The 26,932-nt window shown below is 37.3% G+C and overlaps 1 protein-coding gene across 1 annotated transcript in view; it reads right to left on the bottom strand.

Annotated features, from left to right (window-relative positions):
• Positions 1–343: 343 nt before the first annotated feature.
• The window catches only part of DPY19L1 (dpy-19 like C-mannosyltransferase 1), a 71,242-nt gene continuing 44,653 nt past the window's right edge, over positions 344–26,932 (bottom strand). Inside the window, exons 13-23 of the mRNA XM_063304048.1 lie at positions 25,431–25,490; positions 23,860–23,940; positions 21,581–21,682; positions 20,418–20,489; positions 19,113–19,153; positions 16,323–16,347; positions 15,704–15,823; positions 12,277–12,451; positions 10,418–10,517; positions 4,433–4,558; positions 344–2,580 (exon numbers count right to left, since the gene is read on the bottom strand). Coding sequence (XP_063160118.1) covers positions 2,424–2,580; positions 4,433–4,558; positions 10,418–10,517; positions 12,277–12,451; positions 15,704–15,823; positions 16,323–16,347; positions 19,113–19,153; positions 20,418–20,489; positions 21,581–21,682; positions 23,860–23,940; positions 25,431–25,490 — 1,059 coding nt within the window. The 3' untranslated portion in view covers positions 344–2,423. The remainder of the gene's footprint in view (positions 2,581–4,432; positions 4,559–10,417; positions 10,518–12,276; positions 12,452–15,703; positions 15,824–16,322; positions 16,348–19,112; positions 19,154–20,417; positions 20,490–21,580; positions 21,683–23,859; positions 23,941–25,430; positions 25,491–26,932) is intronic.

Below are 26,932 nucleotides of genomic sequence, written 5' to 3'. Positions count from 1 at the left end.
CTATTCTAATGTATATATTCCTACATAATTTTTGAGCAAATTCTCAAAGTAGAGAATCCATCGAGTCTGTTCAAAATATTTATCTCCTAAAAGACTAGCTGTAAATGTTTACTGTAACTGCCACAAATGGAGTAATTAAATATGATTCATAAATCAGCAATGCAAACTGTGTAGTTACAGAACTTTCTCCTTTTCTCTAATATCTAAGCCCAATAAATTTCAGTGAGCATGAAATTTCAGTGAGATGAAAATAGATTGAACTTGTTTTGCAATGATTTTCTAGCAAATAATGTAACAGAAATATACTTGCTATTTGTGAAGTGCTTTCACAGAAACACAAATCTGAACAAAGCTTTTATTTAAACATGAACATCAACAATTGGCATAAAATCCATAAAAATACAGTATTTTCTGTTCTACTATATAGTCTAAGTACAAAATAAAGACTACAATTTCCTGCTTTTTGAATGGATCTTAGTTTACTGTTCAGTCCTCAATAGGAAATAATTTTCCTTAGATTTTAAATTTACCTTTTTGTACTTCCTTAGTCTGGGGGAAAAAACTAAATTAATCTTCAATTTTCTTATACTTCTATCTTAATACAAGCACACTTATAGATCATTTATTCTGTCTCCTGGTTCAGAATTTATTGTTGCAGTTACAGCTGTGAGTGCAATACATACAGAAGTTACAGTTAAGCGTTAACTGTACAGTTTTCTAGTTGGTTCTCAGTGAAAAAAATAACTTGAAAGATTTTTCAGTAGTTCTTACATATACAGAATGCATATAGTCATGGTCTGCGGTACCAGACAAAAAAGTAAACTGCAACCAAGCTCTGGAGCTGTGCATCATCTGTAGAGTTAAAGTATTTTTAAAAGTTTTACAAAAATGAGCATGAGAATATGGTTGTAACTTACCTAACATTTGCTGCACTGTTGGAATCTCTGTGGTACGAAGTAACTCTAAGGTATATAATGGAGTCACACAAAAACAGAAATGTTTTACTTTGCGTTGCTCCCAAGTGGTTACAGTTTATTTCTTAGAGAATAAATGTTATTCCTTATCATGTTAAACTTTCCACAAGAAGGACAAAGGACGTTCCTTTCTTGCATTAAGGCAAAATAGTACAATTTTTTTCTGGAAAAATTCTGTTCTTAAAAGATTAACACATGCAATAATTTTAGTTTTGCATTTCATAGCATGTCAACAGTAGCAAAAATTCAGGTAAATTTACATGAGTTTCAGCAGTCCGATTTTAGGAACTACTGAAGAAGTATATATACTGTATTCTTTTTCTATCTACACTGGGGTGGTTTACTTCTCAACTGCTTCTGCTGCTGATGAAAAAAATCTGTTCAAACAAGGATCCCTTGGATTATTGGTCTCAAGACAATAAGCAAGCCAAAAATAAATACTGGATTCTAAGTTTGGCTCCTTAAAAAAACACCACCACCAGGAATTCTGGTTTGGATGAAATATTTTTCAAAAAAAGGAAAAAGGAAAGATTGGGCAGCATACACTAGAATACTTGCTCAATCTTGACAAGCCAGTATTTAGAAGCATTCTATCTTATTGTTATGTACCATTTGGCTCAATATGCATTTTAAGGTACTCAGAGTTTTAATGTAGAATAATTAAACTAGTTGTAAAAAGATGAAAAAGATCAGTGACCTTTCTTCAGTTTTGATAAAGCAAACAGTAATTTGCACTTACATAGGGTCATGGAAACCATCCAGTTTTTTCACAAAACTATGCTTGTTCAGAAAGGAGAAGCATGCAAAGGAAATGGAATTAGCAATATGATGATGACTACATGTGTGAGAATGTTAAGTATTGCACTACAACATGTCAACTCTTACTTGTTCAGGGTTTAAAAGTGCACTACCTTTGCCAGGAATCATTGCCTTCACAATTTCATTGATTTGGGCATTATTTTCTACAAGTATTTTTGCTCACTTTCTTAGGATCAGTATTTATTAGGAAGTGTTTAAATGCAATAAACATTTGCACAGCAAATTTTAAACAACTGTCCCAGAAAGAGACAAATTTGGGCCAAAGCATATTTTAACTGTTCACATTTTAAAACCTGGTATTCCATGTAGTATCTTAGAACACCAGCAGCTCCAAACTAAAATCATTCTGATCTTGTTTTCAACTGAACATGCTTCTCAATAAATACAGTCGGAATTTTCTTCTAAGGATCTCATCCAGTGTCATGGGGACACTGCTTCAGTTGCTCCAAATGACAAAAAAATGAGTACTGAATTCTCTGGAATGCAAGTCAAATCTAATGGTGCAATCCATTGTAATTAACATCAAAATGATTATTATTTTTTAATGGACTTGGAATTTAAAGAGATTTTTTTAAAAAACAGTTGCTGGTTTAAAATATATACTGCCGAAAACTATACTGTACTGAAGAATCATTCCCTGGTAACTTCCAATACTTTGAATATATCATTGTTAAACACTGTCCTGAAGTATGGCCTGGAATCTTTGCATATGAGATTGCATAAGGGAATTTTCCCAACATTGGCGAGATCTTCTATGTCCCAAATTTCTGGCATACTGCAACCGGGCCTAAAAATATTTATAACAATGTCAGTAAACAAAGACACATACATTTCAATGAAACAATTCTGTATAATTATTATGCAGATAGATAAAGCTGCCTCAGGTTTCACATCTCATTTGTGAGAAGAATGGGGCTGCATTCACTATTATCTTCCTCTCTGACTATTCTCACTGACCATGCATTTTTAATACACGCAGGCCCCAAACACATTTTAGACCGCTTTATAACTTGTGCTCTAAATTACATGTGGAGTTTGCACACAGAATGTCCTTCTCACTTCAGACTTTCTCCTCTCAGCATGTGGATACAGTAAAAGAGATGCAATGAGAATGCAGAAGCAGTGAATATGGATTCAATTCTCCCTCTTATCACATGAACCAATGGATGTTAACAGTAAGAAAGCAGGAGGCTGTGCAGAACATTGTGGGATAGGGCACAGAAAAATGCTATACTGATAAATGAGCAAGAAACTTTCCTTTTATAAGCCAGTTGTTAAACACTGATTCCCACAGCAACTTGCTGCTGGGCCACGTGCCTCAGTGTTTAACAAAAGCCTCCTCTATAATTTTGTAGAGGCCATTTTAGCTACAGAAGGGCATGGGAAGCTTTTCTTTCATGAACTTTCTGGTACCTATTACATTTTACATTAAAATTCAAAAGGGATAAATTAATATCAAATAGAGATATTTTGCATTCCAGTCCTAAAAACTTAGAATGACAGCTCTGCTGAAATACAAGTAGATATGGATGGATAGAGAAATGGATTTATTATTCAATACTGAATTTCTATGACCCAGCTTAACAGCAAGTTACAAGAAATTCAAGAACAATCACCCTATCAGTTAAAATCGCAGCCAAGCCATTTCCACAAGGAAGCACAGTAAAATTTTATGAAATTTCATGGAGACCAAATTTATCTCATTAATATTTAAAATACAAGCACGACACTAAAAGCATATGATCATCTTGTACTTCCCAGAATGGTTATAAAAACATTTTAATTTAAATGATTGTTCTGAAGAGTATTCTAAGCCACTGGCATAAGCTGTCTGACTTTGAGTACGTAACTGACATAAAGATACACTGTACAGATAGTCCTCAGGTTATGACGGCAATTGGGAGCGGAATTTCCATTGCTAAGTGATGCAGTCATAAAGTGTGACATCACATGACCACATTGCTTAGCAACGGCAGTCCCCACTGCGATTGTTAAGTGAGGACTGTGCAAGACATTAAGCGAGGACCTCATGTGATTGTGATGTGGGAAAAGGTGGGAATCCAGAAGTGCTTGCTTACGCTGCTGAAACCGCATCCCAGGCAAGCAGGCAGGTGGGCGAGAACTATGGGTGGGTGGGTGCTACAGAGTACAAGATCCCAGTGTCGCCCTGGGGTTCCTCAGGAGAAAAAGCAGAGGGAGCGGGAGCAACTTGCAACCTCCTGCCAGCTTCCCCATTGATTTTGCTTGTGGGAAGCCAGCTGGGAAAGTCGCAAATGGTGACCACATGACCACGGAATGCCGCAACCACTGTAATCGCGAGATGGTTGCCAAGTGCCTGGATCGCGAATATGTGACTACAGGGATGCTGCAACAGCCACAACTTCAAGGACCAGTTGTAAATACCCTTGGTCAGCACTGTTGTAACTTCAAACAATCGCTGAACAAGTGGATGTTGAGCAAGGACCACTTGTATTTCAAAGGCACACATAAAGTTGTCCTATAATTTGATGTTATGAAATGGGTGATGTTACAAATGTATCTCAAAAACTTTCGTAGCATGCCTTAGAGAACAGCATTCTGTTCACTGAACATTTGAGGGAAACAATTACATTTGAGAGAAACAATTGCTGAATACTTACTTAGTTCGCCTCAGGCACCAAGAATCTTCTAAAATGTAGTAATTTACTCCCATCTTTAATAATTCTCTTTTAACTTCCTTTGCTGGCTTTCGGCTATACATGGAATAAACTATTTTCGTTCTTGCCCTTTGCAAAAAAGCCATAGATTACGATTGAAGAATGATACTTAATATTTAAACCAGGTAAACAAAGTGATAGAAGGGGTGTGATACCTTAGAGACAGACAGTTTAGTCTTGCATACATTTTTACAGCACAACATACCTTCTCATTTGTATAAAACAGACCTAGCTGTGTTTTAAATTATAAAGGAGATAAATAAAATTAGTAAGAAGAGAACTAAGAAACTAGAAAATATATTAATGCAATATATAACATTTTGCTAGAAAATCAGAAAATGAATACTGAACATAAGAGTAATTTCTTTGCCTGCAACTGAAATTCTGGTCATATATGAATTCACACATAAGGGTTATGCATCTACCAGGGAACGTCTTGTGATATCTATCACACGAAATATTTCTTGTGAAATATCTTGAAAAGAATCTTCAGTGTAGTCTCCATTCTCACTTAATTCTTTTGTAGAAGGAGAGAGATCTCCTTCCGCAATTCTGGAAATGCCCTAGAACTCATAGAGAGGTTTGATGTAGGGTTAGCTTGGAACTAAACAAGGTAACCTAGGAAAACAATTGACAAAACCTGCAGGTCATTAGTTACAATATGCCTTTAAAGCAAGCCAGGGAATCCCCAAATGAGAGGTAAAGATGAACATCATGGTCAAAGATGATGCTTGGAGCCCAGTAACTATGGTTCTGTTGTGCTGGCCATGTATTGATATCTGGATGCAGCGCATTACAAACACTTTCTTTGAAAGACTCACAATCTCTAATCAAGGTGGAAGCAGAACCACAAAAAAATTGTAAGAGGGGAAATTACAATTTGCACATTACAGGTAGTCCTTGCTTAATGACCACAATTGGGACCAGAATTTCAGTTGCTAAGCAAAGCAGTCATTAAGCAAACCCAACCTGATTTTATGACTTTTGTTGTGGAGGGTGTTAAGCGAATCACTGTGGACACTAAGTGAACCATATAGTCATTAAGTTCCCCATTGATTTTGCTTGCCAGAAGCCAGCCAGGAAGGTCGAAAATGGCCATCACATGACCATGGGATGCTGCAGCGATCATAAATGCAAACCAGCTGTCAAGCGCCCAAATTGTGATCACATGATAGCAGGGACGCTGCAATGGTCATAAGCATGAGGACTGGTTGCAAATTGTTTTTTCCAGCACCATCATAAATACAACCCATCACTAAACAAATGGTTGTTAAGTGAGGACTACCTGTATGCACTTTTGAACCCTGTCCAAGGTAAGATCAATCCTACTGTGGGCAGCAAAGTCCTCAGGTGTCCTTGGCCTCCAGTGTCAAGACAAATAGACTAGAGCTAAGCATGGTAACAGAGGGCAATGGAGAAGTTAGAATTATGGCTGCCAACCCTAGCTAAGTGTGCTGTTTCTGCATGTAAAGTCTGAACTATTTATTTTTCTTTTCTAAGTGAGATAACAGTGGGAACACTTTTTTACACAAAAAACCTGTGGTACCATACATGCCTGATAGTTGGCAATACAGCAGAAAGTATACCTCATGAGTACAATTTGCAGCCAAAAACATCCAACTTCCTGCTGCCCTTATTCATGGAAGCAGAATGCTGGTGATGAGGAAACCTGACTGAGATGCTTCCACTTTAATTAGCAGAATTATGCTAAATTTTTATCTGATTTTATTGTATAAAGTTAATACGAAGAGAGGTTACAGCATAGTAGTTTGCATGGCCCAGGAGTATCTCACTGTCTTCTGCAAAATGGAAAGCATGTGGATAAGGATTGGGAAAGCAGAAAGGCCTTGCATCAACTGGCAGGCCAGAGCCTGCAGGTTTGCTATTGAACTTCCAGCCAGAGTTTGCTATAAGAGTGGAAACTTTCGGAAGTAGATGTTTACAATTTGAGTATCAGGCAATCATGTACAAGAACAACCTGTGAAAATGAGGAGTTATCACAATCATCACCTGTTGGGAGATACCCCTGAGATCCACTAGGTGGCAAATGGGGCAGTTTCCATGGTTTGATGGCAGGAACAAGAGGCTGTGGGTGAGGGGTCTCTAAAGAAGTGATTAAGGGGAAGATAGTAATCCTTGGGCAAAAGATCATGCAAAGCTAGAACCTGGATGTGAGATATTCCTTGAAGAATGCTTAGAAGATCAGTGAAGGCATGAAGTGTGCAGCAGAAAGCTGCTTGCTACATGGTTGGATTATAGCTAGGAAGGCAAGAGCAATATAGGATGGAAGGTCAATATATATAATGGGCTGCCACAAGAAATATAAGCCAGCTAATCAGGAGTTTAGTAAGATTGTCTCTATGAGGACCAGTGGTCAACTGGAAGAAAAGCTAAGGACCAACAGAAATTAGGGTGAGATGATATTCAAAAATAAAGTAGGCCTGAAGGGGCCAACTACAATCTTGAGATGCAGACAGGTGAGAAACTTGGTCCTAGTCATCTTTATATGCAAACGGTGATCTGAAGCATTAGGTCTCAAAGAAGGTCTGACTGCCCCACAAAGGTAGAACGAAACAGCAATAGAATTGGAAAAGGCCTATATGACAAGGGGCTTGGTATTACCACAGGTGGCATTAGGTAGTTATCTCTTCTTCATCTTCTTTTTCCCCTGGTTAAAATCGAATACATCAAGCCCCTTAGAAGGATTTGAACATTTATTAGGAAATTTCTTCAGTGCTGATGATGGCATATGAGATGTTTGGCTATTTCCTACAGGAGACAGTGGATTCAAACAACTGCAAGAAAGGCAAGAGCGCCTGGAAGGGTTTTGAGAGATGGCAAGAGTATTGAAGGAAGACAAAGGAGCTTTGAAGTCTGCTGCCCTAAGAGTTTGCTCCCCAAAACAGGCTCAGAAACAGACACATATTTCTGATTAGTCTTTTTAGTAAATGTCTGGAAGTACTTATCATAGTCTACTATGTGGCTTTTACCAGGGCACAAAGACAAAGATTATGCAATCGGGGAAGGGGAGAGTTTGCTTCTACAATGCTGGCACTTGCAAACTGGGACCTTTAGGTCATAAGGCTGATGTCAAATAGCTTGCTATGAAAGGACAGAATTCATCCAAACAATTTGTCATTTGGGAAGTAAAGCAAAGAAGAGTTGCAATAAAATGAAGAAAAGGGGAAAAAAGGAAGAAACCAACCCTCAAGGATTACATTCGGTCTTCAGCAGTCAAAATGGGAGCTATGCCTAGTGATTTGGTATGCACAGCGGGCCAGGCAGCTGCCATACAATTTGATAAGCTCTAAAAGATCTGCATGGGGTTCTGCACAGGTGTGTAACACATATATGTAAATTATAGACACCTTAATGAAAAAGTAATATAGCATCAAATGGCAAGAAGCATAAAATTATATTATGCAGTGAGAGAATAGCAAATTGGACTTGCCATAAACCTTCTTCCTTATCATAAGCACAGGAGCAAATAGCAGCAAAAGGTTAACTTTTTCTGTGGCAGAAGGCAGAACTCTCCCCAACCCCAGTCCCCAAAAAACTAAAAGCAAAAACTTGATGATGATGATGATGATGCCCAGTCAGGACACAAAAAAATGTGCAATTATTGGCTGAACAGTGATAAATTTGGAGAGGAATAATTATAATTTTTTTAAAAACTGGTGGGAATCCAAAAATGTGTCTCTTACTAACACTGTAGCGAGCACATAAATGTTTTACACTCCTGAAACGCTCAGGTGGTTATAACTATTCACCAACAACAGAGAAGAGACCCATGTTACCTCACACATACCATCTAATCGAGAGGTATCATCCTGTTCTAGCTGGTAGCCAGAATCAAAGGTTGAGCCTTGCTCCTCCCTACAGCATCCAAAAAGACCTATGCTGCTGTTGCTTTTATTACACAGGCCAGACATTTTATTTATTATTTGCTCGATTTATATAGGTGCCCATCTGTTTTATGTGACTCTAGGTGGCTTACAATAAAACAAATAAAAACACAACATACATAATAGAAAACAAAAATAAAAACACATAGCAGCCAGGCATGATCTAACCTATCATTCATATAACAAGGAGACAGGCTCTAATCCTCTAACTCTCATAGCTGAATTATTTGTTGGATTTTTTTATTCTGAATTTGTTATTATAAATCTATTTCAAATCTCAAATATTCTACCTTGCTGTTAATCTGAGGGAGTAGATGTTGACCTGGATCAGGTGATCAAACTTCTATTCATATCATAATATGTTTATAAGGAAGCCTGGCCAAGAATTTTTTAATAGTGTATTTGCCATTCTATATAGCTGACTGAATGAATTCCTATACAGTAAATCACCACTGGTATGCAAACACATTCTTCTGGCAGTTATTTCTCCACCTGGGTAGTAGTATTTATTAGATTCAGTTGCATCCATCTGACCAGATAGTTTAGATTCAGCTTCAAATGGAGGGGAGGCATATCTTTTATGTTAAACTTTTATATTAAACTCTGGGGAGAGAGTAATATAAAGCTGCTACAGTAGAACCTAGGTAGAGATGAATGGAATGTTGAATTTTAAAGGGAAAAAACACTTTTAAGAACTCATTGTCCTTCTTTTCTACCAGTCTCCAGATTAGTTGGAACAAGCTTTTGAGCAAGCTGCTAATGAAGTCATGACAATCAAGATCTGGCAAAATTGTCTGAATAATGATAAATGAATACTCTCCTTCCAAGGTGTGGACTAGGTCTGTTATTATCCTTGGGAGGAGCACAATTGTTACATTTAATTGGAACTGAACTTTATATCTGTTATCTTATTTTTATTAAAAATTTTAATTAAATGCAAATAATTATTTTGCTAATAATGTCTTAATTGGTTTTGTATACCTATAGTTTAAAGCTGTATTATTTTAAAGGAATATTAAGCTTCTAGGGAAAAAAGAATTTTCTCATCTATATTTGTTGCCCATGTGACTAGAAACATTACAATTAACAAGAAAAAGAATAAGCAGCAAATAAAAATGAACCCCCAAATTTCTCCTTCCAGGCAGGAGCTCTGTGGCAGTAAAGAGCTGCTGCTCTTAAGTCAAAGGTGAAGCCCAAAAACTGGGATGACTTTGTCCTCTGAAGAAATGTCAATACTTTTCAGGATTTATCTTGAGTTTATTTATCTTTACCAATAGCTATTCTTTCTTGCAGACTCACAAATCTTGTGCTTTCTCCTGTCTTAAATACAGTGAGTAAGAGTTTGTTTAGCCTACATGAAACAGTCTTTTATCAATTCACCCATCTCTCTCCACGATAAAACTTTTACCTAAATCAGCCATTATGTTTATTCATCTTTTTGAAACAAATGAAAAGCAATACATCTTCTAGTACAATGCTTTAGTAAACGGACTTAACTCATTTCCTTGAAACTGGCCAACTGATTTGAAGCAAATTCCTATTTAAACCTTCTTCCCAAATAATAAAAATTAAAAGAAATAGCTGCTATGAAGGAGGTTGCTCATTCACAAAATTGCTGTTACTGCAACTGTTGCTTGTCACAAAACACCAGTCTCCAAAAGACAAAATGATGAAGTTGCTGCTTGCAATAAATTCATTCTAAAACCTCAACTTTCACTTAATATGTTCACTCCCACATTTAAATGTAAATGTTAACTGTACCTACTGTGCCTGTTTCCTTTTCAATTTTGCTTAAAATTAAAATATTTAAAAATATTAAAAATAGAGTGGGGAAGGAGATTGATGGGTACCAAGAAAGGTATGCATGGGCATATTGGGTATCCTACAATTAAAACAGCAATAGAAGTCTAGCTACACTCCTTTATTATGAATAACTTATACCTTCATATTAATACTAACAATTATGAAAATTCCTAGAGTGCATGAATAACAACAAACCTTAAAATATGTACTTAAGCCTTACCGTAAACCTGCATCTTCATAATGAGGATGATTCACAATAGGTCGTTGTGCAGATAATTTTACACTTGCCATTGTAGGCATTGCACCCGCAAAAACAGCATCTGAAATAATAGGATATCTAAAAATGCAGGAATAATTTGAAAAAGAACTGGAAAGTACCATACATTTTTTAAGTAGTATCAAACTTCTAAAAATCAATCTCTCCCTCCAAAACTACATAAAATTTAGAGAGTTAGACATAATCTTGTGAAGGTTTTTTCCTATTTAAAACATGCCTTTCCATTCTAAATGCATTTTACAATTCCACATGACAATATTTATAAAGACAGTTCTTCCTTAAACTGTAGCGCTTACATGACATTCACAATAAATCAAGACATCAGGGAAAAACTTTAAAAGTGTTAAAAGTGCTAGCCTTTTAGTAAATATTACATCTGATACAAGTAGTCTTCACTTAACGACCATTAGTTCAGCAACTGTTCAAAATTACGACAGCGCTGAAAAAATGGACTTACGATCTTTGCCCAAAATTACAATTGCAGCACCCCCGCAGTCACGATCAAAATTCAGGCATTTGGCAGCCAGCCTGCAATTACAACTGCGGGGGTCCTTTAACTCCCCCCACCCACCTATCTCCCCCCATCTCTGCCCTTCTAGAAGACCTGCTTCTTCCTGCCTTGTGGGACAGGAAGCCCAGCCATGCTGCACAAAACAACCAGCACCACCCGCATGGCGCTGCACCGTGCCACCTGCCCACCTGTGCCAGCCACTCACCCACTCACTCCATGCCAGCCACCTGCCCATGCCGTGCCAAGCCACATGCCTGTGCCACCCACCCACCCGCCTGCACCATACCAGGCCACCTGCCCATGCCAAGATAAGCTACACACCTGCACTGAACAAAGCCACCATAGCAAGGTCCAGCCTACCCAGCCCACATTCATTCACCCAGCTGCCTCCTCTCACAATTCCCTATGCCTACCTTTCTACTTTTTTCACCCAGCCGCAGAAGCACTTGCTGCCTTACGCTATCTTCTCAGAGCCTTTGGAAAGCTCCAAAGGCTCTGAGAAGGTAGTGTAAACTTCCGAAAACAGAGTTCCGAAGGGAGCCTCATGGAGGAAACGTTCGCCAGAGAAGCTGAGCCTGAAAAGGACTCAGCAAAGGCAGCAAGGGGCTTCTGCTTCGCCTGCGGTGGTTGGGCAAAAAAGTCAAAAGGTCAGTTGGGGAACCGGGAGAGGAGGCAGCTGGGTGAACGAATGTGGCCTGGGGAGGCTGGAGCTTGCTATGGTGGTTTCGTGCAGTGCAGGCATGTGGCTTAGCTTGGCATGGGCAGGTGGCTTGGCACGGGGCAGGTGGGTGGGTGGCTGGTGCAGGAGGGTGGGCAGCATAGGCATGTGGCTTGGCTTGGGATGGGATGGGCGGGTGGCTGGTGCAGTATGGGTGGTTGAGTGGCTGGCACAGTGCAGGTGGTAGCTTGTCTTGGCATGGGGAGTGGTGGGGTGCCATTCGGGTGGCTTCATGCAGCACAGCTGGGCTTCCCACCTTGCAAGGCAGCATGCAGGGCTTCCAAAAGGGCAGAGATGGGGGGTACATAGGCGGGTGGGAGGAGTTAAAGGCAGTGTTTGGTGCTGGGAGGGACCAAGCCCGGAATGGCTTGGATTGGGGTGGGTGCTCAGGCTAACGACAGGTAAAATTCACTTAACAACGGTAAAGGGAATTGCCAGGATTACCGTCGCTAAGTGATGCCATCTTGCTTTTCAACCATATGGCTTAGTGACAGAAATTCTGGGCTAAATTACTGTTGTTAAGTGAAGACTGCTTGTATTGCAATAAGGGGAGTTGTTCTACTCTTGTCTTACCTGGCTTAGTGTTTGCTTTTATCCATAGCAGCAGTTCTTCTTGCGGCAAATTGCTAAATTCTCCCACAATACTCCGTTCTTTTTGAAGATTTGCTATTCCTTCAATTGACATCATTGCCAAAATTGCAATAACAAGTGTTCCGGGCTGGATTTTGTAAAACACCCATGCAAACAGCTGTGCAAGAAAACAGATACTTACTCAATGTTTTCATTAATTTCAGTTTTTCAGAAGTTTAAAAACATTATATCAAGTTATTTTAAAACACAGTTCATGCTAATTTAACCAATGAAGTTAATCACAGTAATTATACATATAGCATAGTAAAGGTAAAGGTTTCCCTTGACGTAAAGTCCAGTCGTGTCCGACTCTAGGGGGCGGTGCTCATCTCCGTTTCAAAGCCTTGGAGCCGGCGTTGTCCATAGGACACTTCCGGGTCATGTGGCCAGCATGACTCACGGAACGCCGTTACCTTCCCGCCGAAGCGGTACCAATTAATCTACTCACATTTGCATGTTTTCGAACTGCTTGGTGTGCAGAAGCTGGGACGAGCAACGGGAGCTCACCCCGCCGCGCGGTTTCGAACCGCCGACCTTCCGATCGACAGCTCAGCGGTTTAACCCGCAGCGCCACCGCGTCCCCATAACATATAGCATATGTATGACTATTTACTTGGTATTATATTGATTTTTATAAATTTGAAAACTGTCTTTAATTCACAAAGATGGGATAAATAAAACAACAGTATCAATAATGAAACATACTAAACTTTAAGTCAAAACAGCAAGGAGCAAAATGATAGCTTCAGGTCTATTTTTTAAAAAGTACTTTACACAATGCATGGCTACCAATTTAAGCAGCTTTTAAAGGGAACTGCACAAAATCACACAGAATAGACCTAATTATGGCAATCAATTCTGATAGCTAAATATTCTGTTGAAAATCAAAGGTAGCATGTCTTAAAAATCAGTTGCTAAGGAGCAACAATGGAAGGGAATCACCATCTTTATGTTCCATTTATGAGTTTCTAGATACATCTAGTTGACAGTTGTATGATACAGGACACTTCCATAGTATTTTTGCAGTGCTCCAAAATCAATTCCAGAGCTGTGGTTCCTAGGCTTTCACCTGGGTTTGGCAAGTTAGCCAAATAATTTCTAGCTTAGTTAAGTGATCTCTTGATGAGTTAGCAGGTCCTCATTCACATTAACTTAAAGGCACAAAGCTGATACAGCTTTTTGTAAAGTGCTGAAGATCTGGTTCTTCCCCCAGGCATTGGGCCAAGCTGTTGGGTGAGCCTGTCTTGGTGTTCCTGGTACTATATTGTTGATTTGCTCCAAGCACTTGTGTTCTTTTTAAATTGTCTTTTAAGTTATTGTTCTTTATTATTGATAATTTTTAACTGACTGTTAGCTGCTCATAGTCATGTGTTGAGTGGGCAGCCATATAAATTTAAAAAATAAATACATTCACTGCTTAGATTTGTCTATGGCCAGACAAATGTACAAGCCTCACAGATGGCAATTTCTTTAATTTTGGATAAGGCAGGGAGAGAACTGTTGCTCTTTCTCTAAACCCTAGCATCCTGCTAATTGCCTATCTATAGACACTGTATCTTCCCCACTTCAGTCACTGAAGCAACTTACAATCGTCTTTTACTGGGAAGAATGCCTGGCTATAATGCTGAAGTGTGCTATCCTTTCACCATCTCAGCTACTTTTAAACAAAACGGAGTAATAACTTGATGGCTTCATAACTATCCTTTTATAGTAACTGCTCAGATCTTCCTGTAAATGGCCAGACAAATGCAGACAATGTGTTCTGAAAAGCTGGAGGGTGGGGGTAGGGAATGGCAATTTATTTTCTATTTTCATACTGTGTGGAGAATAGGGGAGAATTGGGCTTTTTCGCTCCAGGACTTGCAACAGCTTAAGAGCCACTGATTGACTGGGGTTTTTTTTGCCCTCTCCTCTTGGTTCGCTGGAGGTAGGATACTGATTGGTCTATGATATTCTCTGCCTGTTCTCTGCATTCTGAAAACCATAACCCATTTCAAAATGCTTTGAAGAGTGGAAATAGTGCTGGGTGGAAGTGTCATGGAACAATGGACTAGATTGCACAGCTGTGTAAGCTTTGAAGAGATGATTCAATTGGATGGAGATTTGTTGAATTACCTCTTCCAATCAAATAAAATAAAATCAAGTGGTTTTAAAATCCTGGAGATTTTGGGGGTTTTCTGGTGCTTTCTGATTTACAGAATCTCAGTTTATTATAGTTTTACTTCCTTATATGGAAAAGCAGAGGAAGGATTGCATGGTATGATAGGTTCTCTGATACTGACATAATATGCTGGCCAATAAATTTTATCATTTCCTTAATCTTTGGGGGAATGCAGGAGTGACACATTTGTTCAGTTTTTAGTACCACGCACAATGTGGAAGGAATGGTACTGAAGTATGTACTGATATTATTCTGTCCATGCATTACATTCATATACATATACACTCCTTGTTTACCAGCTATCTCATTGAGCAACCATTCGCAAACATGACAGTAATAATACATATTTTAAAAAATCATTTTCTGACCGATGCATGCACTTACAACCAAATTTTGTGTGCCTGACAACAACACACACTGGAGTGAGAACACTGGCACTGCTGCACAAGAGAACTTTCTCTAATGAAACGGCAGCATCCAGCGAACTTTGTGGTCTCTCTTTCTCTCCCTGTCACATGGTTTGCTTAGCAACCATTTCACTTCCAATTTAGGGAATGAATTGCTAAACAAGAAGAGTGTCATGTTCCCCGTTGCAAGGCATAAGTGCATCACAACGGGGAACATGCACATCAGGAAAGAGGAAGGGATAACCATTATCCTTTAAACACACACATCATCCCTTAAGCACCCAAACCCATAAAATCAATCACCAGGACAATAGGAGCGCACCTCAGACAGGACATGGAAACCATTAACAGATCGGAGGAACTCCCACCCATTACCCCGGGGGATGCACCTGCACCGGACGAAGGCAAAGAGACAAAGAGGAACATCGGAGATCGCCCGAATCGCCCATCGTCAGACCCATACCAACTCTAATCACCCATCCGGACCCGACTTGGGGGACAATGGGGGGTGGAGGAGGACAAGGTCCGCCACCGGGGTATAAACAGGACACCCTGCTACCACACCCGCATTCCCGTCTTTTTCTCCGTATGCATTCTGCTTCAATAAACTCAGAAATCCTTAAACCCTTAAGTGAGTCCGTGTCTTATTCGAAGTAAGGCTACCCTGACAAAGAGGGCGTACTGTAATTACAAAAGTAATTAAAACGTTAAAATTTTGCATATTTAAATGCTTTATTACTTACTTGGTAAAATAAGTTATTTACTACACTGGTAATAGCATGACAAGGAAACAATAATTTACCTGTTTTGAGCATATCAAGGATGCCATAATGCACATATGTGGTGTAAGAAACAGCTTTAGTCTCATAATTAAAACAGCAAGTATAGTAAAAAAAATTAGCTGCAATGCATGGTATACTATCTGCAAATAAAGGAGAGAACAAGAAAACACAATTTTTAAAGAATGGGATGTATTGTATATAAGCATTAAGAAAGACCTACCTTTTTATCTGAACCCTGTTCTCCTGGGTGTACTGTAATTTTTAAAAAGTAAACCTTCTTTGTAGTTTGAAGTAGGGTTTTTTTTTTGTAAAAATTATACATTTTAGAAAAAAGCAGCCACAATATTAATCAAGGCCAGAAATGTGTCAAGAATACTAAGCCCCACAGAAACAATTAAATACACTGTTAACCCCATAAAATGCATCAAAGTAGCAATCTAGGGTCATAAAAGCAGCTCTGCAAACAACTGGATTACCTAATGTTTGTCCTCTTACTTGTTTAAATTTGACATTAACTTTTTAAAATATGCATAGAATTCCATTTCTTATTTTAAAACACTGTTTTTGAAAGAAGACAATACTGTGGGGAACAAACCTAAATAGCATACTGGAAGAAAGTACATAGAATGAGATCCTTACCTCACCATGATTAAAACAATCCTGTCTGGAACAAAAGAAACAAATATTATCAATTTGCCCATGCAGTTATAAACATGGCCCTAAACCACAAGTTATCTTAAACATTTCAATTACATCAGCCTCATACATATCTAGGGGACGCGGTGGCGCTGCGGGTTAAACCGCTGCGCTGCTGAGCTTGCCGATCGGAAGGTCGGCGGTTCGAAACCGCGCGGCGGGGTGAGCTCCCGTTGCTCGTCCCAGCTCCTGCTCACCTAGCAGTTCGAAAGCATGCAAATGTGAGTAGATCAATAGGTACCGCTTCGGCGGGAAGGTAACGGCGTTCCGAGTTGTCATGCTGGCCACATGACCCGGAAGTGTCTATGACAACGCCGGCTCCAAGGCTTAGAAACGGAGATGAGCACCGCCCCCTAGAGTCGGACACGACTGGACTTTACGTCGAGGGAAACCTTTACCCTTTACCTTTACATACATATCTACTATCTTCAGATGGCATCCTATGCTTCAGGCTATAATTTGCAGATTGTTATTTGGTGACATAAAAATGAACCTGATCTGTAGGTCTTGTCCTGTGAGATCTTCCCCTCTGTAGTACATTAGGTTGCCAAGCTGAAATTTTTAGGCATCTTTTTTTTAAAAATAAGCTTTTTATGTTGGCCTTTCCCAGCCATTAACTTTCCCAATGTCTGTCTTTTTAAGGACTGATAAAACTTTACTCGATTTAATTCTCAATTTTAATTTTGATATAGTTGATTTTGATATAGTTAATTTTAATTAATTACACTAATTACCTGAACTACTTCAGGTTTATTAGTGAGAAGTTAAATATAATTTTTTTTAATATAGAATAAAATTGTGGAATACATCTCTTTACAAAGAAACGATTTTGAGATTATACAGTCCTTTAAGTGACTGAAATTATGACATTACTGTTACTATATTTCTTTTCTAAAAAAGATTAAATTGACTGCCATTTTCAGGAGCACTATTAAAAGTACACCCTAAAATACACCAACGTGAAGTTTTCATTTGCCAGAAACTGTATTCACTATAACTATAATCACTTATATATACAAGACACAAGCGTTTTTATCTTACTGTTGACAATGATCAGAAATGATCAATACGAAACAAAACATCAGTGAAAAATACCTCAGGGATATATGCCAATTCACACCCACCTCCTTCCAATCAATTTGGAACCCAATATTAGTAGTAAACACAAACTTTAAGAGGAACAATTAAGCAATTCTTTGGAAAATGGTACCAATAATTTTATTTATTTATTTCATTGGAACCAAACAATTAAACTATATTCAAATTAATGCTTAAATAGAATGGGATGAACAGCATACTGTTTCTCAAAAGTAGAATTTTGCTTTTCTAATCAGTCATACAACAACTAATCAATCATTAATGTTAAAAAAGTCAATTTTGTTTTGTAAAATGCATTTGGAGAGATATAGTTGAAAATTTTTATCACGAAAATAGCAATCGTGCCCCAGGTTACTAGCAAATACCCTTATTAGCATTTAAATTTCAAGTATATAATGTAAGTGCATTTCTATTTCTCATTCTTTAAATCAGCATAAGTGTTATTTTTCTCCCTTTGTTCTAAAAAGATCATCTTAAACAGAGATGCGTATAGTCTGGATGTTAAGAAATCCTTTTAATGATGCTGACTTTACCATATTTTCCATCTTTGAAATAAAATGTATGCATCACTTGATGGGAGTATAGGTTTTTTAAACATGACAAATTTTATGCCGAACAGCTATCTTATTTTACTGGTGCTGTAATTTCTGATTCATTTACATAGTTTAAACACAAAAGATTGTTCCTCTGTACACATAAGCAGTAAGAATGGTTTCTGATGAATGACTAAATTTTTCACAGCATCTGTGCCGTCAAGGTTACATTAAAAAACTTTAAAGAAAGCAGATAAAACAGGTACATCTCAGAAGTGACTGTGGTATATTCGAAAGGAACAGATATTTCTGAATATGTTAAAATTTTACTCGCAGACAAAAATCTGAAAAATTACAGCAGTGACAGCCAAAATTTTAACTATGGCTATAAAAACACATCCATTTAGTAACACATTTAGTAAAACAATAAGTTTGAGTTTTAAATGCTTTCTGCATTTATCAATTTATTTTATTTGTTAAACCATTTTATCTAAAGCCAAATTTTAGATTATATCTAGATTTGCTATTTGGGTTTTTGGCCACAAATGCATTTTTAAAAATGGAAACAGTAATCAACCACCTATATCACATCTTGAGAGACTATGGAAGATTTAAATGTTACATACTGAATATATAATACCCTAGCTGTATTTGTATAGTACATTATTAACAATAATGCTCTAGCTTTGTTTGACATAATACATAGCAAGGTATGTATATTTCATTTAACAACTGCTTTTCACAAACCTCAGAATATAATTCTAGAATTTTTCCCATTTCTCTATATAACAATAAGCTTTCAAGACTTTCTATAATACAGGAACATCCAAACTAGTTTTCAGAATAGGGAACTTCATGCCTGCATGATATTTTTCTGTTGTCAAGAATGGTTTTATTAGCCCAGAGCCAAGAAATGAAATTTTACTCTGTGTAAGATCTGGTAACGTTAAAAAAGAGAAATCAGTCCCTTTGTGGTTGTATTCTAGAAGAAATGTCAAACTGATGTTAAAGGTTGAGGAGTACTTTATACTTTTACATAGATACACAGGATTACTGATAGTAATTTAGTGAAGAATTGGATCTTCACTGAAAATATATTTACCTTTCAGAGGATTTCTTTTTAAGCATAACGCATTGAAATGCCTATGAAACATTGATTAAAAAGTAAACATGTTAAACCTTTTGTACTAAGGAACATGAATGGATTACATCTGCACAGCTACATACTGCTAGTCATTCATATAGACATGTACTGTTAATTACCTTAGACCTTAACTTGATCATTCATACCTGAATGGACAAGACTGTTTTGTCAATAGGTATTGCAAAAAGGCTAAATAAATCTATTAGCGATACAATGAGATGTGAGTGGAAGGCAAACATGTGCAAGTAATTTTCTCCTTCCCCTCTTCTCCCCTGCATCTCTTTATAGCCCCTGAAAAGCTTCTCTAGAGCGCCAGACAAAAAGTATGAAAGTTGACTTTCTTGATTATAGTAGGAATTGGGGGTGGAGTGGGGGAAGAATCATCTAAATTTAGTAAAAGCGTTTGTACAAAATATCTGATTTCAAGCAATTCCTCCATTTCACACATTTCGTAAACCTCTGGACAGGTGGTCCTCATTTAGCAACTGCCTCAGATAGCAACTGTTTGCAAATGCAACAGTAATAAATGATATAGTAATGAAAAATTCATTTTCCCACCAATGCCTGTTTTACAATGACAAAAGCCTTCAATATGAAACTGATTAAGGTCTGGTCAGTTTCAGGCAGCAGCTGCCAGCCCAAGAGCTCTAATCAACTAATTAAGGTCACAATGCTCAGCTTGTTAATTTGCAGTTAACAATTTTTAGGGAAGCCCTGCACTGCAGAGGAAAGCAGCTTAGGAAGAGGTATCTGCGAGGGGGCAAAAAAAAAAAAAAACAGGTCAGGCACAGGACACTGTACAAGAGAACTTTATCGAAATGAGATGGCAGCAACCAGCAATCTTTGCAGCATCTCTCTCTGTCACATGGTTGGCTTAGTGACCATTTTGCTGGAACAAATTGCATTCACTAAATGAGGACTACCTATAATTCCATAAACCTTTGTATAATTGTTCACAGAGGCTATTCAGGGCAGGAGAAGATGCAAAGACCCATCATTGTGTTTTTCTGCATAACAGTGGATGCTACTCAACATTTTCAAGACTGTGCTGTTACTTGCATTCATGCATAACAAGATCTAGCAACATGCAGGTTACATTCAGCTGCTGAACCCCTTTTCTGTGGCTGGCAGAATCCCTGGGATTGTATCACCAAAGCTGAGCAAATGAAAATTGGACCTTGTCTTTGAGCCGCAAGAACTGTCTCGTTTTAACATACGACACACATGCTAAATGTAAAACAGTAAAAAACAGCAGCAACGTACCTTCACAACAATTACTGAAAGAACAGTAAGAACTACCGGAAGCAGGAGGGTCTTCATATATCTTACCGGAGTCTGAAATTAAATTAAACTTTATGTATAGAAACTTGATGATAAAACTGTAAAAAATGTATTTTGTTTTTAGAAAATAGTCACTACCCAGTAAGTCAATATTTTATTTTCTCTGACATTTTCAACTGTCACACTTATACATCTCTCCACCTTCTTACTACTTAAAAGCTTCTGTCTCACCTAGGCTAATATGTAAGCTTATTTTATAAAATCCCTTGGTTTACAATGAAGCTTAAATTGAATTTTTAATTTTTTGCATTAAGAAAATCATTCTTGAAAATCATCATATGAACTTTTAGAATCTTCTATCTACGTAGGATCCTCCACTGAGTTCACATGGATTACCTTGTACAGTTAAGTGATCATTTCCCATTCAGAATAATTCATATTTATGCCTATCAAGTCAACAATACACATTTTTCAATTCATCTAATAGGGCAACTGTTTTGGTTTGGACTGGAAAGTCTTTGGAATGTAATAAATAAATATGTATTTATTCAAAAGTAATTTCCATTATGTTCAGTGGGACTTGTTTTCAAATAATGGTGCTCAGAATTTAATTCACTTTCAAATAAATGATTTTGCTTAATATTCCTGCAAGTGTACATATTTTTGCTGTAAGAAGGAAGCTATTACGCTACAGAACAGGAGGTCTGTGGATTATATGGCGAATCATAATGGTTCTGTCTAGCTGCAAAAATAATGATGCAGGCAACTAAACAAGCTTTAGCTAGTCATGAAGAAAGTAAGCAGAGATAAACTGAACAGTATTCTTTTAAATTCAGCCTTAAAGTTTATCTTTTCCCCAGGTGTGGGAAATGAGCACTTTTTCATTCATGTGCTAAGGATAGTGCCTAAACAGGGCTTTTTAAAGAGCCTCTGCTTTTGCAGACACACAAACACACATACACACTCAATCTAGCCAAAATGTCTTTTTGGATGCAGGTGAGTTGGCAAAGTAGAGAAAAGACAGATCAAAATTATGAAAGTTTTAAAAAGTTATTTTAACTAACAATTAATTTCTATGTTAGCTGCCAAGAGTTTTTTTGATTGCGAAAGGATAGAAATGGAATGAATGAATGAGTGTTACTTACCTCTTCTTCCATAAAATCAAACTCCACAGCACAAGTGTACATTGATGTATCAAAATCTCTATAACTGGTAAGTTTTGTTTTTAAGAGATTACTTATATGAGCCTAATTGAAAAAATGACAGTGAAATGTTTGTTAGACAAATTAGCTCAGGGGTTTTTAAAATTAAGTTACATTATATAAAAGAGATAAATATTCTTAGTACAGGAGACTCTCAGTTAACCGGAACTGGCATTCTCAAGCAAGGGGCACAAAAATCAAACTGGAAAAAAACGGCACTCTCAAGCAACCAGAAAAAAAAAATCTGCATCTCTCTGCTGCCATCTAGTGGGTATTAGGGTTTAATAGTAACTCTCAAGCAACCAGAAACTACGTTTATCCAGCATGGGTGTAGGTTACCTTAGGGACCTTCTCATCCCCGTTACATCAAACCGTCCCACCCGGTCATGCAGAGGGCATGCTACGGACCCCGTCTGTAAGAGAATTCCATCTGACTGGGTCCAGGAAGCAGGTCTTGTCTGCAGTAGCTCCCGCCCTTTGGAACATCCTTCCACCGGAAGTGAGGTTAGCCTCCTCCCTCCTGGACTTCAGAAAACAGTTGAATACCTGGTTGTGTAACCTGGTTTGGAGTAGGGAGAGGAAGAGCCATTCTTGGGGCTGATTAGTTCCCTAGCCCTGCCGGGACCGGTCTTACCCCTTTATGGGCTGAACTTGATCTGCCCTTACTTGGATTTTCTTGTATTTATATTTATTGAATATTGGTATTATTTATAATTCTACTGAATTTTAAATTGTTTTTATTGTGAACTGCCCAGGGTCCCCCGTGTGGGGGAGATGGGTGGTGATAAAAATATGATAAATAAATACAATAAATAAATCTACCAATCCCCATGGGTGCCGGTTAACTGAGAGTCTACTGTAGTTCTACTAGCCTAAAGAGTTTGAAAATTAGAACAAAACCAAACCCTAATAGCTATCTTCAACACTGGCCATGCTGCTTGGTGATTTTCAGTAGTAGTAATTCAGCAACATCCAGAAGGTCATCAATTCACTACCTTTGTTTCAGACAAAGGGCAGCAAGTACTGCTAAGACTACTGTATGGGATTTATAGTATAAAATGGGGGAGTAACCATTATTTGCTGATAGCCACGTTCAGTTTTGTTCATTGTATTGGGATATACTGCAAGAAGTGGGCAGAACTCGAATAAAAACAGGAGCCTCCACTTAAGGAAATCCTCTCCCCTGGAAGTATCCTTTTCCAACAAGTCTTTGGCTTCAGCTGACTGGAGGGCAAAACAGGTTTTATGACTTTTATGATTTATTATTTTACTGTACTAATTACACTGCTTATTTTGAATTTGAGTTTTGTTCTTGTTTTTGTTGTTTGCCACCCAGACAAGTCAGGATTGTCTGGTCTAGAAATGCTGCTAAATAAATAAATAATGTAATGATGGCTAAAATGCTGCTAGTAATTACCACAGTAATACATTTACCCTCACAACAAATAAAACAATGTATTGTTTTTTCCTTTGCCTAAATTATTTGGACTTCCACTATGTCTCCTATTCTCATTAATTAATTATGTATTAAACAAATTTTGATTAATTATTCCCACCATAGTAACATTCAATATAAGTGTCTCTTATCCCTTATTTTCATTCATCTGCAACCAGACATTTCTGCAATTCACTGAGAACAACAGAACAAATTATGTGCATCCCAAATAATCCCCAGCATCTCCACCAGGATAAAAAGAAGGGCCAGAAGAATGCCCCTGCAAGAGTTTCAGTAGCTTGTGGGTATCAGTGACAAATGGAGGCTTAGAGTTTTTCATTCCAAGGATCAGGGCATATATTACTTGCTGCATGCTTCAAAGCTTAGATGAAGAGCTCTGGAAGCCTCAACTGTACCACTGGGAGACTACACCTGATGACGCACTAGTTTGAAACATCTATAAGCTGTCAGATTACCTACTACTGCACAATGACTGCTGTGTTCCAAAATTTTCTTCAGATATGACACACCCAGTGGAAGATAAAGATGTTCAAGGAGGATGATTAACTAATAGATCTAAACTTAGTATCAATTTACTCTCTAAAGTAAACTACAATACTCTATTCATGGGCATAATTTCAAGTATATCTTTACAACTTCAAGTTAAACTATGGCATCCAATGTGAAATTTTAACATTATTCATATCACCAGGAGAGAATATACAATATACAAAGCTAATAATCAATATTCTGATAGTAAACATAAAACAACAAAATGTTAACTTACATCATCAGATATTCCAAATATTAGACACATCAAGAATTTCAAGGTAATTGTCCCAAAGAGGCAACAAAAACCTTCCAAAGCCTATAGAAAAGATAGGAACAGATGAAATAGGGGCAACTTTCTCCAAATTGGATCAATTACATTTGACTGCAATTTCCATAAACTATGCTTACAATAAGTACATTTATTCTGGTCCCGAACCGCAGGGGGCTAGAAAACCCAGCCCTAAAAATAGGAGGGGCAAAATTTGATTCAGCTACAACAATAAATCCAACATCTTGATTTGATTTTTTTTTAATCCAACCATTTTTCTCATTTTTTTCTGCAGAAAATAATCATAACTGCCTAAAGTATGAAAGAAATACTTTTTTAAAAAATGACCAGTACTAATGCAAGTGTATTTTGGAAAGAAAAAATGACCAGTACTAATGCAAGTGTACTTAAACCACATAACTATAACTGTTATAGAATAACCACTTTAATTTTACATGATTGTTTGTTCTGAATTTCTAAATATTTCTGAATATTCTAAATTTAAATAAAACAGGAATCTTTCATTCAGGATGTGCTACAAGGAACTGAATAAAGATTTCTGCTTATCAGAATGCTCCAAATTATTTTCTCAGCCATTCTTTTATTCTAACTCTAATTGCAAGTCAAAATTTTACCCTGATTTAAGAGCTAATAATAACTTGAGTCCTTTGCTACAATGAGATGCAGGAGCAACTTGTTGTTTATCTGCAAATAGAAAGTCACTTGAGAAAGTATTTGGGTGGAAGAAAAAGCAGCCTGCAAGCCAGATATTTTGCTCTGCCTATGCTTGTCATACCATGCTTTGTAGAATCTACAGTATATTATTTATTTAGTACATTAATGAGTAGCCTACGGAACTCAGAAAATACACCCTCTTTCTTTAGCAACTGCATTCTGTTCCAACAACTTGGTCCTTAAGTGAAATGGTTGCTACGTGACCATGTGACAGAGAATGAGAGAGAGAGAGACACTGCGAAGATCACTGGTTGCTGCTGTCTCATTCAGATAAAGTTCTCTTGTACAGTGTCCTGTGCCTGACAGCAAGTTAACAAGCTCAGCTCTGTGACTTTAATTAGTTGATTAGAACCCTCCCACGGCCTGAAACTAACCAGACCTTAGTCAGTTTCACACTGAAGGCTTTTGTAGTCAGGGGTATGAAATTTGGTCATAAATGCATGCATTAGTCAGAAAATGAATTTTTTATTACCATTATTACTGTCATATTTGTGAATGGTCATTAACTGAGGTAATCACTGAACTAGTAGTGGCTGACTATACTAAAATAATCTTGTACGTATCAGAAGAGTTATGTAATGTACAGTTAAACAAAAGTGGAGATAATAAATGTTAGATAAGTAACAACAAACATAATCAAATTTACAGCTATTAAAACAGGTAGAATAACAAAAAAGGCAGATTACATAATAAAATTTCTTTGAAAAGACCAATATAACACTATTAATATTTATGTAGTTTAGAAATTATATTACTGATCAAAATATTTGATAATATTCATGTCATAAAATATTAAACCTTACCCATAAAGGAATATTTCTGGTATACACCTTCAGGTACTTAGGGGCCAGTTCAAGAATACTCTAAAATAAGGAAATTATTATATTAACACTTACAGCCTCAGCATTAGTTCTACAATATTTCTGTAAACTGTGATTCAGAAGATGAAGCAATAAATAAGTAAAAATGTTAAGTTTAAAAAATAAGTAAATAAAATGATATCAGACAGTACTTGAAGAAGCATTGTAAAACTATCAATATAACCCCTATAAATATAACCTGATTATTGCATAAACTGATAGCCATTACCACTGCTATTTCAACTTCTAGAGACTCAGTCACTCAACTAGGCTGGCACAATTCTATGGCATTTTAGTATAAACAAGTTGCATATCAAGTAGTTTGATACGCCCAGTGTAAGTCCCATTTTGCAATGTATAAAAGCAATTAAACTACAGGAAATACAAAAACAAAAGCTGGGCTAAGAATGCTTACATTTTTTTCAAGCACATCCATAGTACGTCCACATTAATTCATAATGAAAGCTGAGAACTTCAGGAAGCCCACTATCATAATATTTTGCTGTCATCTTAATTTAATTTGAAATTCAATTTGTAGTCTTCCATTAGCCTATTCAAGCCTTTCTTAACCAAATATTAATCTTAAATAATCTACTAAACATTATTAATCTACTAATGATATTATCACTATATTATAAAACTAGCATCATTATCTGCAAATGCATGACTTTCAGAAGCTATTACAACTGAGGCTATCATATTGTAGAGACTCTGAAACAGATTTACAGTTGCAATCGAAATTATTCAACCCACATTGCAAATCAGGTTGATTGCCAAAATGTATAGACTTCCAGCTGTTTGCAATGAATAAATCAAATAAAAGCAATTGAAATAGCTCAACACAACAAATGTTTCAAGTGGTGTCCCCAAATTCAACTGAAAATGCAACTTATAATGACTTCTCCAGTCTGATGGAAGTCTGTACATGTTGACAATCAACCTGATTTGCAATGGGAGTTGAATAATTTTGATTGCAACTGTAGTCCACCAAGCTAATAAAGAAGAGAGGATCTAGAAACACATTCTATTTTTTGATACTATGTTGCATTCCTGGGATAAAGGGCACCTGGTAAGAGACTGGCTATACCTCACAAGGACTGGGGAGAATGTATCTGGAAGAGGCCTTACAAATAAATGTAAACCAGAGGGCTCTAAATGAAATCCTCTGGGGGGGAAAAGAAGACAGCCCAAGATACAGTGTGACAAGCACTGGGAATGGTATTGCAAGGAGTATACAGGATATGGAGGCATCAAAAAATGAACATATAAATAAAAGAGTGAGTAGGTCAAGTTATATGACCCCAAGATTCCAGTCTCTCTTGGAAAATTCACAGATTGTGGGGAACCAGCAATCTGGAAGAACTAGAAGTCTTAATTCAGAAAGATCAATATAATTTGGCAGACTTTACTGGAGCAAAATTCAAAAGGAATAGACCAGACAACAG

The sequence above is a fragment of the Candoia aspera genome, chromosome 4 (genome assembly GCF_035149785.1).
Source record: "Candoia aspera isolate rCanAsp1 chromosome 4, rCanAsp1.hap2, whole genome shotgun sequence".
NCBI lineage: Eukaryota > Metazoa > Chordata > Lepidosauria > Squamata > Boidae > Candoia > Candoia aspera.
This window is presented reverse-complemented; position numbering and strand designations above follow the sequence as displayed.